At 42.8% G+C, this 17,519-nt stretch overlaps 1 protein-coding gene across 1 annotated transcript in view; it reads left to right on the top strand.

The window, feature by feature from the left end:
- Window positions 1-744: 744 nt before the first annotated feature.
- Window positions 745-17,519, top strand: part of LOC149461176 (monoacylglycerol lipase abhd6-A-like) — a 30,620-nt gene continuing 13,845 nt past the window's right edge. Inside the window, 5 exon segments of the mRNA XM_089678780.1 lie at window positions 745-1,230; window positions 3,697-3,853; window positions 5,383-5,496; window positions 11,649-11,781; window positions 15,417-15,577. Of these exon segments, the coding sequence (XP_089534906.1) occupies window positions 1,025-1,230; window positions 3,697-3,853; window positions 5,383-5,496; window positions 11,649-11,781; window positions 15,417-15,577 (771 nt within the window). The 5' untranslated portion in view covers window positions 745-1,024.

Raw genomic sequence — 17,519 nt, 5'->3', positions numbered from 1 at the left:
CTTTAATTTCTTATAATTCTTGGCTGTGCTGATTTGTTTCAAGTTTCTGTAAATTGGATTTATTAGGCTCATGCACACTGGGTGTTTTAATAATGCTGGTATGTAAAGTCATGTTTAAAAACGTTTTTTAGCGTTTAGTGGCATTTTGCTGTATTTTTTCGTGTTTGCATTTTTTTTAGAGGTTTTTTTTACCGCGCAAAAAATTTTTTGTGGTAAAAAAAAAAGTCCAAAAACGCTGGTTTACCACGATTTACTATTTTTCAGCGTTAAAGCGTTTTTATAGCTAAAAAACTCTTCTAGAAACCAACTAGTTCTGAGGGGTTTTCCAGCCAAAAAACACCTCTGCCAGACAACATTGATTTACAGTCTATTCGTGCATGGACACATAGGATAACATGCTGGGGGTTTACTGGCTGTAGAAAAAAACCCTCAAAGCCAAAAACAGCCGCTGTAAAACGTCCAATGTGCATGAGGACTAAAAGATAACGATTCACAATACAATGTACAGTGAGGAACAGAAGTATTTGAACACCCTGCGATTTTGCAAGTTCTCCCACTTAGAAATCATGGAGGGGTCTGAAATTCACATTGTAGGTGCATTCCCACTCTGAGAGACAGAATTTAAAAAAAAATTCAGGAAATCGCATTGTATGATTTTTATGATTGTATGTGATTTTCTGAATTTTTTTTTTTTAAATTCTGTCTCTGAGTGGGAATGCACCTACAATGTAAATTTCAGACCCCTCCATGATTTCTAAGTGGTAGAACTTTCAAAATCGCAGGGTGTTCAAATATTTCTGTAAGTCAATAAAAATACAGAACAATTGGAAATTAAATGTGCCCAAGTAAGGAATATAAGAATAAATCTAGTGTGGAGTAATAGTGTTGTTTTTTTTAATGCTGGATGATTGCTCTGAGAATTAGCTGTTCATGATTCTTCTGTCATAAAAATTATATGTCTGCCCATTCATTTCATGTTCTACAGAACTATAGACACCTGCGCTGATTCTCTGCACACAGATGTATGGATATTGGAAGAAGTGCTGTACTGTCACTGCTGAATTTCACACTAAAGTCTGTTTCCTCTCTTTCCGCACAAGGTCTAAGGACCATGGACCTGGATGTACTGAATATGTTCCTAATAGCTGGAGGTACTTTGCTGATCCCGATTTTGGCTTTTGTGACTTCCTTTTTCCTGTGGCCCGCCGCTCTCATCAAGATTTATTATTGGTAAGGCTGCGCTATTGAATGTGAGATGAAAATGCACGCACTGTAATATAGGACACTAGTATATGGTACCTGGAGCCCAAAAGTAGTGATTCTGATGATTACAAACGCCCACTGGTGACTGTTCTCTTAAAGGCTGAACTCCAGGAAACTTGAAATCATCCCTTGTAGCACACTGCAAAGGTTCAAGTAGAACTACAGGCAACACTATTTTACATTTTAGATAGAGTAAGGGAGGTTATTAACCCCTCTCAGTTTATTTTTTGCCATCTGTGTCCCATTGAGGAGATTTCCCTTCACTTCTTGTCCCATTGTCAGACAGGAAGTGATCGGAAATCCCTGCAAATTAAAGGAATTCCTTGGGGACGTCCAGGTCACCAGAACTAATGTCCCCATTGGAAGATTTCCCCTCTATTCCTTTTCTGGGGACAGCCCAAAATTAACCCCTCTCAGTTTATTTTATGCCATCTGTGTCCCATTGGGGAGATTTCCCTTCACTTCTTGTCCCATTGTCAAACAAGAAGTGATTGGAAATCCCTGCAAATTAAGGGAATTCCTTGGGGACTTCCAGGTCACCAGAACTAAATGTCCCCATTGGAAGATTTCCCCTCTGTTACTTTTCTGGGGACAGCCCAAAATTTGAGATTTTCTTGTACTTTCACTGATAAACCGAACAAACAGAGAAGGTGAATCTCCCTAACTGGGACACAGACTTCAATAGAAAACTGACAGGGGTTCTAATCCCTCTCCACTCTATGCAAAAACTAAAAGAAGGTTTGCCTAGTTATACTTTAACTGTTTGTTTATGTCTAGGGGGTTGTTAAAGCAGTTTTACCTACCCGACCCTCTGCTCCTGCAGGCTCCTAAGCACTGCTAGACCAGTCCCCACAGCCTCTTCTCCCTGCACTCTTTTAACCTGGATCTCCTCCCTGTCTATGTACAATGATGTACTTGTCTGTTTTTTATACTATGCTTTCATTCTTAAATATATGAAAATCAAAACGTTAGCTGTTTGGAGTGCTGCCTACTATTTATTTATGGAAGTATGATTCCTGGGTCTTTCTTGAGGAAAACCAATCTGTGGTTCTATGGAATTAACCCTTTATGCACTGAGGTTGTGATTTGGATGTGCATTAGGTTACCTTTTGTTTTACACAACCACATGGTTGCCCTTTGCATGGTATAAACTAAGCTAAAGTTCCTGGGAGCCAGGACTCAGGATGTCGAGAACCACAATAAACATGGTCAGGGGGCTGACCCCAGGGATTGACTCCCCATACCTTGATCTGCACTGTGTCTCTATATCGAGGCATATGATGATTCTGTATACTATTCTTATGTTATTTCTGCCTGTCAATATTTTGCCATATGTTGTGCCCATTCTGAAGCCCATCACTCTGAAACAAACTGCCAAGAGACTAACCGGAATCTCCTTGATAATTAACTACCAAATGAGTATTTTAACAGATTTAACAGTTTGACAAGATCAATGTACAGTCATAGGCATAGTTCTCATTATAGCTCAGCCCTAAAATTGATTTGATTTCATTAAAGTGTTACTAAACCCACAACAGTAAAATCAGTCTGTATATGCAGTAAAGCATGCTTGTTATACTCACTGTGGAACCTAAGGGGTTAATCCTCCGCATTGTGTAAAAAGGCCCTTTGACCCTTTCTTCTCTGTTCCTCCTCTTTTTCAAGCAACCTGCTCTTATCTCCTGAGAAGACAGACATTTTGCACATGCTCAATTTGGTGTGTATTGCTAGAGAGGTTTTTTTTTTTTTTTGGGAGAGTGCATGTGATCAGCACAGGGCCAATCAGCACAGGTCAGGGGTTTTGCATCCTCCTAGAGCAGAATGAAAACTCCTACAAGCTTTAACATGTGCTCGGCTGGACACTGCTGGAAGTCACAAGACTGCTGTAACTGCTGATGAGAAAAGGTATTTAGCAGTTTATATTCACTAAAATGGTTGCACTTCCATGTGATGTGTACTGTGGAAGACCAGAAATAGTGAATGCAGGGTCCTGGGTTTATTAACACTTACAGGAAACTGTGAATGAATGATGTGGCTATTTGGGCGGAGCCCCACATAGCCTTGCTAATTTTAAAAAGTGACAGCGGGTGCAGGGAGTGGATCCCCTGCCAGATGTCACATGGAGGGAGTGGATGGGGGGAAAGAAGGTGCAGGAGCTGGAACATGCTACATGTTCCACCCTAAAAACTTGACCTATACTAAACTTCTCCTACAAGCTTTAGCTAGTGCTTGGCTGGACACTGATAGAAGTCACAAGACTGCTCTCACTGCTGAGAAAAGGTATTTAGCAGTTTATATTTACTAAAATAATTGCATTTCCATGTTCTGTGTACTGTGGGAGACCGGATATAGTGGATGCGGGGTCCTGGGTTTAGTAACACTTTAATTTGTCTGATTGTGATTTCCAGTGCTGACACGTGTTCTTTGTTTCAGGTACTGGCGCAGGGCCTTGGGAATGCAAGTAAAATTTGCCAACTATGGAAACTACAGATTCTGCTACACATGTTGAGGTAGACCGGGGCCCAAACCATCCATCCTTATGTTACATGGATTTTCTGCCCATAAGGACATGTGGCTGGCTATAGCCAAGGTGAGAGAGGACATTAACCTTGTTTATTGGAATATTTAATTGCTCATAGCTATATATTGGAAGTGAGTTGATTGAAAAAAAAAAAAACCTGATAAACCATATGTGAAGCAGAAGTGGACCAGTTCCCTATATTCAGGGCTTTATTCATCGTAATGGTACTTGCAGGCCAGTGCCTAGAGTAGCATGGTAAGGGGTGCAGAACCAATCCTCAAAATTAGGAGAGGAGTCCTAAGGCTCAATATAGTTCAAGAAACATTTTTTCCTTCTCCTATTTGGTGCCTAGCTATATGAAGTGCTGGTGACTATACAAAGTTCCAGCAGTTCCTAGTGGTGAAGGAGATTGCCAGCACCCTCATGTCTCTACCATATTTCTGCTGGCTGTCGAGCCAGATAATAGTAGGATTGGGTGTAGAGATGTTGTGTGAGGAAGGGGCCCAGCTCTGACACTACGTAGAGGTGTTGAAGCTCTTCCCTTTTAGAAGAGACCAATTCAGGTGTAGAGGGGTAAATGAAAGCTGCTGCAGTTATATTTCCTTGTGCATAGGACATGAAAACAAGGCTAAGTGACTCCACTATGCAAGAAAACATAGGAACTGGGTGCAGAAAAATGTCAGTCGGTGCTCTGGACTGATGAATCAAAATTTGAAATATTTGGCTGTAGCAGGCAGCAGTTTGCTTGTGAAGAGCTGGAGAGCAGTGCAATGAGTGTCTGCAGGCAACTGTGAAGCATGGTGGAGGATCCTTGCAAGTTTGGGGCTGCCTGTCTGCAAATAGAGTTGGAGAATTGGTCAGGACCAATGGTGTCCTTAATGCTGAAAAATACAAGCAGATACTTCTCTATCATGCCATACCATCGGGGATGCGTATGATTGGCCCCAAATGTATTCTACAGCAGGTCAACAACCCCAGACATACAGCTAATGTCATTAAGAACTACCATCAGTGTAAAGAAGAACAAAGTGTAAAGAGTCCTGGAAGTGATGGTTTGGCCCCCACAGAGCCCTGATCTCAACATCATGGAGTCTGTTTGGGATTACATGAAGAGACAGAAGGATTTGAGGCAGCCTACATCCACAGAAGATCTGAGGTTAGTTCTCCAAGATGTTTGGAACAACCTACCTGCCGAGGTCCTTCAAAAACAAGAGTACAAGTGCACCTATTACTATTATACAGGATTTCTAAAGCACCAACAGTTTTTGCAGCGCTTTGCAAAATTAAGGCAGACATTACAGTTCTAATACAATTTGGTACCAGAAGAAACAGAGGGCCCTTCTTGTTAGAGCGTACAACCTAGAAGAATTGATGCTGTTTTGAAGGCAAAGTGTGGTCACACCAAACTTTTGTTTGGTTTGGATTTCTCTTCTGCTCATTTACTTTCCATTTTGATAAGTGGAACTAACACTTTTTCTGAAATAATTCTTATTTTACAATATTTCTTACACCTGCCTATGACTTATGCACAGTACTGTATATATACTGTATATTGCTGATGTGAATATAGTCCGTTTAGAAATGCTGTTTATTTACAGTTCCTTCCTAAGAACTTGCATCTGATTTGTGTGGATCTACCCGGTCATGAAGGTACCACGCGCTCACCCTTCGATGACTACTCAGTCATCGGACAGGTGAACCGGATACACCAGGTACTTGCTTATACTATGTTATGTCTGTAAATGGAATAGGGTGAATTAACTAATAATGATTGGGGTGGATGGAGGGGGTGTTTCATGTTGTTTTAGGTTATAAGATTTTGGAACATTCTTATATTCTGAGATTATATTTTACTGTTCATCTTGAAAGTAAAAAGGCCATTGTACCCAAAACACATACCGTATTTTTCGCTCCACAAGACGCACTTTTTCCCCCTCAAAAATGGGGGGAAATGTGTGTGCGTCTTATGGAGCGAATATGGAGCGGCTGGCCTGGTATTCCCGCCGCTGCTGTGTCAGAATACCGGGCCGGCCGCTTGGCTCTACTGTGCAGAAGAACCCGCTCCTTGGTCCTACCTGTCCCGCGGTCCAGTGGTGTTCCGCTTTCACCGGCCGTCTTCTCTCCCTCACGCCGGCATCTTCAGTGCCGGCACCCGGCTGTAACAGCTTGCGCTTCACAGCCGGGTGCCCACTGTGCATGCGTGAGAAGCGCTGCACTTTCTGAATGGCCCCATAGTCTTCAGGGACCTATCGCATGTCCCACAATACTACGGGGAGGGAGGGGGGAGGACATCTACACGGAAGTAGTAGTGGGTACCTGTCAAATTCGGGTACCCGCCCCCCCCCCCTCCCCAAAGGTCTGCAGTCTCTGGTCATCTCCTGTACTGTATCCACAGTCTCTGGTCATCTCCTGTACTGTGTCCGCAGTCTCTGGTCATCTCCTGTACTATGTCCGCAGTCTCTGGTCATCTCCTGTACTATGTCCGCAGTCTCTGGTCATCTCCTGTACTATGTCCGCAGTCTCTGGTCATCTCCTGTACTATGTCCGCAGTCTCTGGTCATCTCCTGTACTATGTCCGCAGTCTCTGGTCATCTCCTGTAGTAGGTCCGCAGTCTCTGGTCATCCCCTGTAGTACGTCCGCAGTCTCTGGTCATCTCCTGTAGTACGTCCACAGTCTTTGGTCATCTCCTGTAGTATATCCGCAGTCTCTGGTCATCTCCTGTAGTACGTCCGCATTCTCTGGTCATCTCCTGTAGTACGTCCGCAGTCTCTGGTCATCTCCTGTAGTACGTCCGCAGTCTCTGGTCATCTCCTGTAGTACGTCCGCAGTCTCTGGTCATCTCCTTTTACTATGTCCGCAGTCTCTGATCATCTCCTGTACTGTGTCTGCAGTCTCTGGTCATCTCCTGTACTATGTCTGCAGTCCATTGGTTCAGAATATTTTTTTTCTTGTTTTCCTCCTCTGTTTTCCCTCTTCTATGCAAAAACCCATTCCTCTCATCTCAGAAGGTCACTATACTCTATGAGCTGTGAGTTTGTAGTGTATCGCTCCAAACTCTCACAGGACTCCTTTTAGAAATGCAGTCAAAACGCAGTGCAGTTTAATTGCATGTATGTGAACCACCTCCATAGGAACACCTACTATCTGGCCTGTCATGGGAATCTGTGTCCATGAAAATGCATCACTCTTTGTTTAAAAGTTACCATTCTCGGTGGATTGGATTGGTGAATTAAGATGGGCTAACATAAAGTTCTATCCAGGACAAAATGCTGTTCTGGGTATCCTCTTTTGCCTACTTTGGGGCCAGTTACCTAGTTATTTAGTAATGTGATTTCTGTTGAAACTATAACAATTAAATGAGATGATTTTCTCCTTCAACAATATTCACATGAACAAATGTCTAGGTAGGAGGCCCTTTTATTTTACTTTTGGATAGAAGGAGGAAGAGTTAATACCTATCTCAGGTTTATATTGCTGTCTCTGTGTTTTTATTGAAGACTTTTCTCTGGTGACTGCTATTCCAGAGACAAGGTATAATGAGAAAAGTGGTTGTACACTGCCGAAATAAAAAAATGAACAAAGCAAACCATTCTATAGTGTGTACATGCCTCAATCCAAAACACTTAGTGTGATTTCTGTCTCCTTTCTCCTTCCTCTGCTATCTGCACTTCTGACAGTTGATGCCGACTCCAAGGGATCCAGGGGGAAGGGAAGGATGCTCCAGGACACAGCCTGTGATAGACAGCCTCAGCTGTCCATGTTTCCTTATGAGACTGTGATGAGGGGGGTGTCCATTCCACAGCTGTTCCCTCTGTGCTGTGGAGCGTGACATCAAAGCCCCCCAACTTCTGACAATCAGAAATTCTGTGTAAAGTGTATACTTTAGAAGGCTGTACAAGACAGAGGCTGCAGATAAACAGGTACAGCTTACATATCATCTCTGTGTATCATCTGAGGCTATTCTCTTCTCTGGGTATATGTAAGGGTTTACAACCATTTTCAACTTGAAAGAAGACAGCAGTAAAAAATCTGACATAGATTGTAATCCTTCTTCAGTCTATTTAAAACTAAAATGTAAGGCATGGACGAGAGCTACTCTTTAAGAGATGCAAACTTAGGCTTGAAATGCGAAACGTACTTCATACTGAACCCTACATGAGCTGAAGTTTATTTTGTAGGATTCATTTGAAGATCATCACATGCAATGCCTAACTAATGTAATTATTTGGTCAGAATTCTCCCCTGATGACAGCAGTGCTCACAGCTATGAATTAGTTTGTGGCTTTCTAAAATATTATCATCTGATGTGATATTTAAAAACAGAGGATTGGTGAGCCCCTAAGCTCTGCTCAACCTTGAAGCCAGCTTCAACACAACTACGTAACTGTTCCATAAATGTATTTGTGAATGTAAATCTGATGTGAGGAAGAACAACAAAATCACATTAACAGCACTCTGATAAATTGCTCTTGCTGATAAACACATGTCACATTCTCTTCTACAGATCTGCCACTGCTCCCTAATTCTTCCCAGATTAAAATCTTCCCTGTCATGCCACGTCTAAGATGATTACATTCCATCTGCTTCATCTTTCACTTAATAGAATCAAAAAGCTCAGGCAAAGTTGTGATGAATTTAACAAAACACATCCTCGTGAATTAATGTCATAATTATCATTTCATCTTTGAATGTACTACCATTGTAACCTAATTACCTGAAAATGTTACTAATTCAAAGGTATGCTCCAAGCCATCAAGATTTACCTCTTAATTTAGAAAATACAGCTCAGAAGTACTTCTTTTATTGCCTACATTTGGCATTCATTTTGTCCAGCTAGCTACCATGTTTATGAAATCCCTTTGAATGTCAGTATTCATGTTTTGTTAAAAACCCAAAATCTGATCACTCAGAACATCAGGCCAAGTGTTTCCTGGCTCTGGGCACCACCCTCTGTAGTTCTAAAGCTTAATGAGAAAATTGGACGACCAAATGTCTGATTTTTCATAAAAGCGCAAATCATGATGTAGTCGGAATGGTATTGACTTGTGAGAAAATGCTAGCCTGACAAAGGAAAAAGTAGGCAAATGTAGCTACGTACTAGTAGAAGAGGAAGTGTAGGGTCCTTCTTTGCTTCTGATCACGCTCATTTTTTTTCTATTCAATTATTTCCATATGATTACTGTACACATTAAATGAAAATCGGACATTGTGTTTACGTACAATAAAAGTTTTATAGCTTGCACCCTCAGTTTTTGTTGTCCGAAAAGTCGGAATTGGCTATTGAAAGCACAATACTAACTATCAGATAATTGGCGATTGTTCCTCGTACGGAAATTGACACAAAATTTTCTTATCGTGTGCATGGGTCATTAGAAAAGGATTTCAAGGATTAATGTTATGCAACCAACTTCCAAAAAGAGAATAAAAATTTGGCTTCTAGATAGTGCTCACACAATCGACCACACTGTATTGTTTATGGGTAACGTAAGTAAAGCTGACAGGTACACTTTAAAGCAATTGTTGTTTGTCAATGGGAAATGGTGAATGAAAATGTTTCCAAAATCTTCATGGGTTATTCCTCTCTGACAGATCATTTTTAATGCACTTTTACATGTACTTAACATAAATTAAGAGCCTTGATCAGCTCCCACTCTGCCTTTTTTTCTTTACCTCCTATTCAATGAGCAGCAAACACTCTGCCTTCTCTCTCATCTCTTTCCTGATTCATAATCTGCTCCCATTTGGTCTATTTTCTTTTTCCTGATCCATGATCAGCTCCCACTTTGCCTTCCCTCCCCCCCCCCCCCCCCCCCCCAGTCCATGATCAGCTCCCATCTTCCATCTTTGTCTTCCCCAGTCAAAGATTGACTCCAGCTCTTTCACCTTCCTCTTCCTCCCCAAATCTATAATCAGCTCCCACTCTGTTTCCTCTGCTTTCCTCAGAAAGTCCATGATCAGCTTCCACTTTGCCTCATTTCTTTTTTTCCCCATATTCCTTTCTTTACTCCTACCTCTGCCCTTTCTTCCTGGTCTATGAAAAGCTGCCACTCTGTCTCCCCTCTTTTTCCTGGCTCTGGAATGGCTTACGCACTTCGGCAATAAGCCTTAGTCATGGCTATGACTAAGGCTTATTGCCAAAATGCGTAAGCCATTTTATATGCACATTTTACTTGTTCAATAAAGTTTATTATTCGGGAAGACGAGTGCCAGCTATACCAATCTTAATCATTCAGTTGCATCTCTGCTGGGAAAACACACAGAGCCAGAGCACCGACATTCCACCTTTTGTGGGGATTATTTCTTGGCATAGCACCTACTTCTTAACATGCTCAGCTCTTACTCTGCCTCCTCTCATTTTTATCTAGTCCATAATGAGCTCTCACTCTGCCTCCTCTCTTATTCCCATGGTCCACAGTAAGCTCCCACTCTGCCTCTCCACCGTCCTCAATAAGCTCCCAATCTGCCTCCAGCCATCCTCAATAAGCTCCCAATCTGCCTCCAGCCATCCTCAATAAGCTCCCACTCTGCCTCCTCTCTCTTTCCCTCTGTTCACAATAAGCTCTCACTCTGCTTCCGCTCTCTTTCCTGCTTCCTCAATAAGCTCCCACTCTGCCTCCTCTCTCTTTCCTCCCATCCTCAATAAGCTCCCACTCTGCCTCCTCTCTCTTTCCTGCCATCCTCAGTAAGCTCCCACTCTGCCTCCTCTCTCTTTCCTGCCATCCTCAGTAAGCTCCCACTCTGCCTCCTCTCTCTTTCCTGCCATCCTCAGTAAGCTCCCACTCTGCCTCCTCTCTCTTTCCTGCTATCCTCAATAAGCTCCCACTCTGCCTCCTCTCTCTTTCCTGCCATCCTCAATAAGCTCCCACTCTGCCCCCTCTCTCTTTCCTGCTTCCTCAATAAGCTCCCACTCTGCCTCCTCTCTCTTTCCCACTGTCCACAATAAGCTCCCACTCTGCCTCCTCTCTCTTTCCCACTGTCCAAAATAAGCTCCCACTCTGCCTCCTCTCTCTTTCCCACTGTCCAAAATAAGCTCCCACTCTGCCTCCTCTCTCTTTCCCACTGTCCACATTAAGCTCCCACTCTTCCTCCTCTCTCTTTCCTGCTTCCTCAATACGTTCCCACTCTGCCTCCTCTCTCTTTCCTCCCATCCTCTATAAGCTCCCACTCTGCCTCCTCTCTCTTTCCTGCCATCCTCAGTAAGCTCTAACTCTGCCTCCTCTCTCTTTCCTGCCATCCTCATTAAGCTCCCACTCTGCCTCCTCTCTCTTTCCTGCCATCCTCATTAAGCTCCCACTCTGCCTCCTCTCTCTTTCCTGCCATCCACAATAAGCTCCCACTCTGCCTCCTCTCTCTTTCCCACTGTCCACAATAAGTTTCCACTCTGCCTCCTCTCTCTTTCCCACTGTCCACAATAAGCTCCCACTCTGCCTCCTCTCTCTTTCCTGCTATCCTCAATAAGCTCCCACTCTGCCTCCTCTCTCTTTCCCACTGTCCACAATAAGTTCCCACTCTGCTCCTCTCTCTTTCCCACTGTTCCCAATAAGCTCCCACTCTTCCTCCTCTCTTTAGTCTCCAATCTATGATAAGCTCTTTCTCTTCCTCTTCATCTTTCCTCCTGGTTAAAGATCAGCTCCTACTCTGCCTTCTATCTCTTCTCCCCGTGTTCTGTGTTTGGCTACTCCTCTTTTCTACCTGTACCATTTGTCTGCCTCTTATAGAGTCTCATCCATGTTCTTCAACTGCTGCTACTTACAATTGTGTTGTTCTGTGGTGTCGGAGCCTCCCCCAGAAAACTACCGGCAAAACCGATTTGCATTAAGCTAATGTGTCATATTTAGGATAACACGTTTTCTTCCTTGACAGTTTGTTGAGAGCATAAACCTGAACAAGAGGCCTTTCCATCTTGTTGGTACATCGATGGGTGGTAGTGTGGCCGGGGTATACGCTGCTCAGTATCCAAAAGACATTGGCAGTTTGACTCTAATTTGTCCTGCAGGTAAGTCCCAATAATCACATGTTTACCACTTCTGGGCTGGATCAGTTGTGCTTTCCTGTGATGTATGAATGTAACCCTTAATCATGTTATTATGTAAAGTATCAATTGGAATGTCAGATACGTATATGACCTACAGGCTGACAGGCTATTGTCGACTTTGTAGGCACATGTTAATAAAAATAACAGGGTGTACTTAATAGAAAAGTATAAGTATTTCATAATTATTTAGCATTTCAAGTTGTTTTTCTAAATTATGAAATAAATATATAATTTTAAATCCCCCCCCCCCCCCAACAAAAAAAAATAGTGTAGCTATATTACAAAAACTGTTAATTATGTTTTTACAGATCCTCATAGGCATAAAAATGATTATATAACCACCACTTGTTCCTAAATGTTATCTCACTGCTTGCTTTCTGATGCCTTTACTTTACCTTCACTATTCACCACCCAAATCCTAGAGGTACCAGCATTTCAACTCTGTAGATCAGAGCACTGTGACACGAAAAGGACTTTCTTATGTACTTAAGCATGCAGCCAAGCAAAGGGGTGTGTTTGCCTGCACAGGACTGTGCATCTGCATGCAGGCAGTCCCTTTCATGTCAACTGGGATGCAGCAGCTGAACAGACACAGCCACTGCGCCCAATTTGACATCCATGCGGGTGCAGATGTGTATCCCAGAATGCAGACAGTGTGAGTTCAGGGACACACACCCAAATGCACCAGCACCCACACTGATGTACAATAGGTATTAGTGGCTGTGTCCAGGCAGCCACTGCATCCCAATAGATATTATTTTATTTATTTATTTCAGATACTTGGATAGCGCCGTCAATTTATGCAGCGCTTTACATATATGTTGTACATTCACATCAGTCCCTAACCCTCAAGGGGTGTACAGTCTAAGGTCCCTAACTTACATTCATTCATACACATACTAGGGAAAATTTAGACAGGATCCAATTAACCTGCCAGGATGTCTTTGGAGTGTAGGAGGAAACCGGAGTACCCGAAAGAAACCCACGCAGGCACAGGGAGAACATGCAAACTCCAGGCAGGTGGTGACATGGTTGGGATTCAAACCAATGACCTTAGTACTGCCAGGCGGAAGTGCTAACTGTAGCAATCGTGCGCACAAATATGGACGCGGACGTCCATGTTGCTAAAGATCCTCCATCTTGTGTCATTCTCACTACAAAACCAGCCCCCTCCCTTTCTGTTGAGTGGCAGGTGGTCTGGTGTGGCTGAGTTCAGGAGTGCACAGGGCACAGCTGGATACCCTTCATGGTTGTAAACCCAATTAGCTGATGCCAGGGTGTCTGTCCCACTCCTTGCTCTGAAGCTGATCGTAAAGCTATAAACCCGTCAGTCACTGGACTTCAAAAGCATTCCGGGATAGCAGTAAAACATCTCATTTGGAGACCATACACTTTCATAATTTCTCGTAAGAAATACGTACAAGAATACAAAGCATATATTCAGAGAGGTCAAGTCACCTGATACCTTACACCCCTAGATTTCGTCTACCCGGGAGCAGAAAGCTATATCTCTTTAACCGTCACAGCCAGATATGTCATATCTGGTGTCTGGACGTTCAGAATATCATTCTGAATATTATCTTGCCAGTGGCTAGGCTGCTGCATGCACCTATAGAAGGTTATTGACCATGATATAAACTGAGAGGGATTTGGTCATAGCCTGAGTTCCCCGCCTAAACACCCCTCCCCAAATGAGGCAATTGGTTCTCTGCTTTAAGGAGACACCCTGCTGGGTTCCTAGAAAAAGGCTGGTATGCCTGGGGAAAAAGATGAAGAGATTTCTTCACATCAGGAACCAACTTTGGGAGAAACGGTACCCTCTTGCTCAGGACCCTTGAATCTGCTGAAACCCATTAGTCTGGCAAGTATTCTACCTCTCTAAACTTCTCTGCTGTGTTATTGCTCTCTGTATATATATATATATATATATATATATATATATATATATATATATATATATGCTACAGCTTTTTCTGTAAATATTTTTATTGCACCATTTTGACCTTTTTAGTAATAAATCCTATTTTCTGAAAAGTGTTTAACTGTTTCTAAAGCTCTTTAATGCAAACCAAGAATCCCTGTCTCTGAAGAGCGCTACTGTGTGATTTAAACTTCTGCATACATCTGCCTGCGGTGGCAGTGTGTATACAGATGCTTATTCAAACATCATAGTGTTACTACTAAGATTGGCCAGTTTCCTCCTACTCTGTACAAAAAGGCGGTGGTGGCAGTGTGAAGGATTAATTGCGTAATTAACCTGACCCAGTAACAATCGCTCTCAGGCTGCGGCACATGGATTGTGGTCCAGTGAGCTGGAAAATCTTTGTGCAGGTTGTAGCTGAGCGTGGCATTGTTACGCACGTGACAGCGCGGTTTTAGATTGGCTAGTCCTTCAGTCACAAGTTGGTGAGAAGGGCTGGGGGTCTGACGCCGCGCCCGTCACATTAACCATTTAGCCACTGTGCTGCCCATAAATTGGGCTGCCTGCATACAGATGGACAGAACACCTATGCATCCCGTGTCCATAGCTTGTGTTATAAACTTTATTTATATTTGAAAATGAGCTACAGAATGCTTATGAGCAAGGAGTGTGTGTGGGGAATGGGGGACTGGGAAGAGGCAATATCGAGTGTTTTTTTTTTTTTCTTTTGGAAGCCGGCTGAAGTTCAGCTTTAAGGATTTTTTAATGACTGCAGAATTTGATTTATTATGAGGTTTTTATATCTACCTGTAAATCTGCTTTTCAAATTATTCTTTAAAGTGACCTTGTCGACACAGGACTCATTTTATAGAATTCTAAACAAGCATGTTAATACAAGAGTCACTATACCTTTTCAGTGGCCCATTTGTTAAAACGCTGCCAGTTCCAGGTGTGTGAAATACCTGTTCCCTGACCGCATGCTGTGGATTTCCCGTCGTCTCATACATCACTACAGGACATATGAGTTGACAGGAAGAACCACAGCTTGTGGGGAACCAGGTATTCCACCCATCTGACCGGTCAAATACCTGCAGTGCCAAGTAACTAGCATAGAAACGGCTTTTCAACAAATGGGTCTACCCAAAGTACAGTGATTTCCTTCAGCAGGTATGTAATTCTATATAAGTGAGTCTGTGCTGATGGTGTCACTTTAACCCCCAAGTAAGCCAATATTAGTCAAATTAATGCACGTTTAACCAAAAAAAGTCAATACTGTATATGACAGTTTTTTGGTTTTTATTACTCCGCGGGGTAATGAATCTCTGCGAGTTGGTGCTGACCGAACCTGATGAAATAAAAGGCTATCTAATGCTGGCCATTCATTACTCAGAAAAAAACTGAGCTGGTTTCCCCATCCACACAGTCGAGGTGAATGGAAAAATCCTCCCCTTGTGTCTTTGTAATCTGACAGCTGACTCTCCCTTCATCAGAATACACTGATCAGTGCTGCAGCCCATTGGCAGCATGGCTGATCAAGCAGGGAATTTCCAACAATCTCGTTTATGAAAAGTCAATCGATAGATCGACTTCTCCTGAACAGGAATTGCCATACATGTATTGAAATGTGGCCATTTCTTGTTTATTTTTCTTGTCTTTTTTAATTCTCAATGATTAGGTCTACAGTATCCGACAGAAAGCAAATTCCTGAAACAGCTACAGGACTTAAAAGAATCTGGAGAAGAAAATCCAAAAATCCCCCTCATTCCATCCACTGCAGAAGAGATGGAGCAGATGATGAAACTGTGCTCGTATGTCCGCTTTAAGATTCCACAGCAGGTAAATGGTGCTGACTACACAGAACTGGGGGACATTTATTGAGTAAATTGGTGACACATATAATATTTATTTATTTCAGGTACTTATATAGCGCCGTCAATTTACACAGCGCTTTACATACAAATATTGTACATTCACATCAGTCCCTAACCCTCAAGGGGTGTACAATCTAAGGTCCCTAACTTACATTCATACATACACATATTAGGGCCAATTTAGACAGGAGCCAATTAACCTACCAGCATGTCTTTTGGAGTGTGGGAGGAAACCGGAGTACCCGGAGGAAACCCACGCAGGCACAGGGAGAACATGCAAACTCCAGGCAGGTGGTGCCGTGGCTGGGATTTGAACCATTGACCCTAGTACTGCCAGGAGGAAGTGCTAACCATTTAGCCACTGTGCCCGTATAGCCCGTATAGACTCAGATCAGGTTGCCTCTCATTTAGCCTGTGCAATAGTTTTATTTGCGGACCTCCACTGCACCAATGAAACTGGGAAAACATCTGAGACAGATTTACAAATTCAGATTTATCACTGTAGACAAGACAGTTTTTTATTCTAAACAGACGCAACTTTGGGATAAGCAAATATTGTCTAAACACAAGTGATCAGGTCTATTGGGTCCCTCCTGCACACGTACAGCACAGCAGTGATGACACTGCTACTTTTAATAAGGTAATAACTGGGTTTGCAAAAGCATTTGAGGAACACAAAGTGCATTTATATTCTTTGTGACTATTGAGTACAATATTTAAAGCAATTCTAAAGGGTTTTTTTTTTTTGTAAAATAACAAACATGTCTGTACTTACCTGCTGTGTGCAGTGGTTTTGCACACAGCAGCCTGGATCCTCCTCATCTTGGGTCCCCTACAGGCTCTCATGGCTCCTCCTGTCTGTCGGGTGCCCCCACAGCAAGCAGCTTGCTATGGGGACACCCGCTGCTCCGTGTGTCCAATCACACACGGAGCTACCCTCTCCTCATTGGCTGACTTGCCGTGATTGACAGCAACAGGAGCCAATGGCTCCCGCTTGCTGTCTCAGCCAATAAGGAGGCAGAGACTCAGGACAGCCGAGGCTGTCATTCACATTGCTGGATTGCAAGGCTCAGGTAAGTATTGAGAGGGCTGGGGGGGGGGGCGGGGGGGGCTGCTGCACGAAAAACCTTCAGGTAAAAAAACCTTCAGCCTTTACAATCACTTTAAAGCTGAAGTTTAATCTAGTAGTTTTGGCCTTTTCTGGCACCTCCTTTTCCCCCCTCAGCAACATTTTTATTTGTACCATTTTGCACCGACGTAACACAAATATGTGGCCTCACAGAACTGGGCTTTTTAGGGTGGGGTCGCATATTTGCACACCTGTCTTTGTGCTGAGAGCGCACCGCACTGAGAGCACCGGGTCCCATTCTAATGATCGGGACTCGGGACTCTCGATTCTGGGTCACATGATCGCTGTGATAGCCTCTGATTGGCTATCACAGTGATCAGTCACTGTACAGCACGGCCCCCTTGTTTTTTCTCTCTCTATGAATGGAGGATAGAGATACATTGTATCTCTAACTCCTGGCATAGAGGGAAAAAAATGTTTGTAAAATAAAAAAAAATATAAATAAATATTAAAAAATAAAAGAAAAAATACCTAGATCAAGGTTTGATCTAGTTCAGTGCCAGGGTTAGTGTTTGGGTCAAGGTCAGGGTCAAAGGTCAGGATTAGTGTTAATGTCAGTGTCTGTGTGTTTTAGGTAAAAAAAAAAAAAGACAAAAACAAAATGTGCGCTATTGTTTCTTGGCTGTACTACGGCTACAAACAACAAATAACAAACACATATATGGTATCGCTGCGATCGTCAAGAGCTGGAGAATTTCTTTTGGGTTGTTCTTTGGTGGTAGGTTATGGTAGTAGCAAGAAACACACTGCTAAATAAAAAAAAAGTATTTTTTTTTTT

The sequence above is a fragment of the Staurois parvus genome, unplaced genomic scaffold (genome assembly GCF_062004578.1).
Source record: "Staurois parvus isolate SC_StPar_1 unplaced genomic scaffold, SC_StPar_1.0 ptg000209l, whole genome shotgun sequence".
In the NCBI taxonomy this organism is placed as follows: Eukaryota; Metazoa; Chordata; class Amphibia; order Anura; family Ranidae; genus Staurois; species Staurois parvus.
This window is presented reverse-complemented; position numbering and strand designations above follow the sequence as displayed.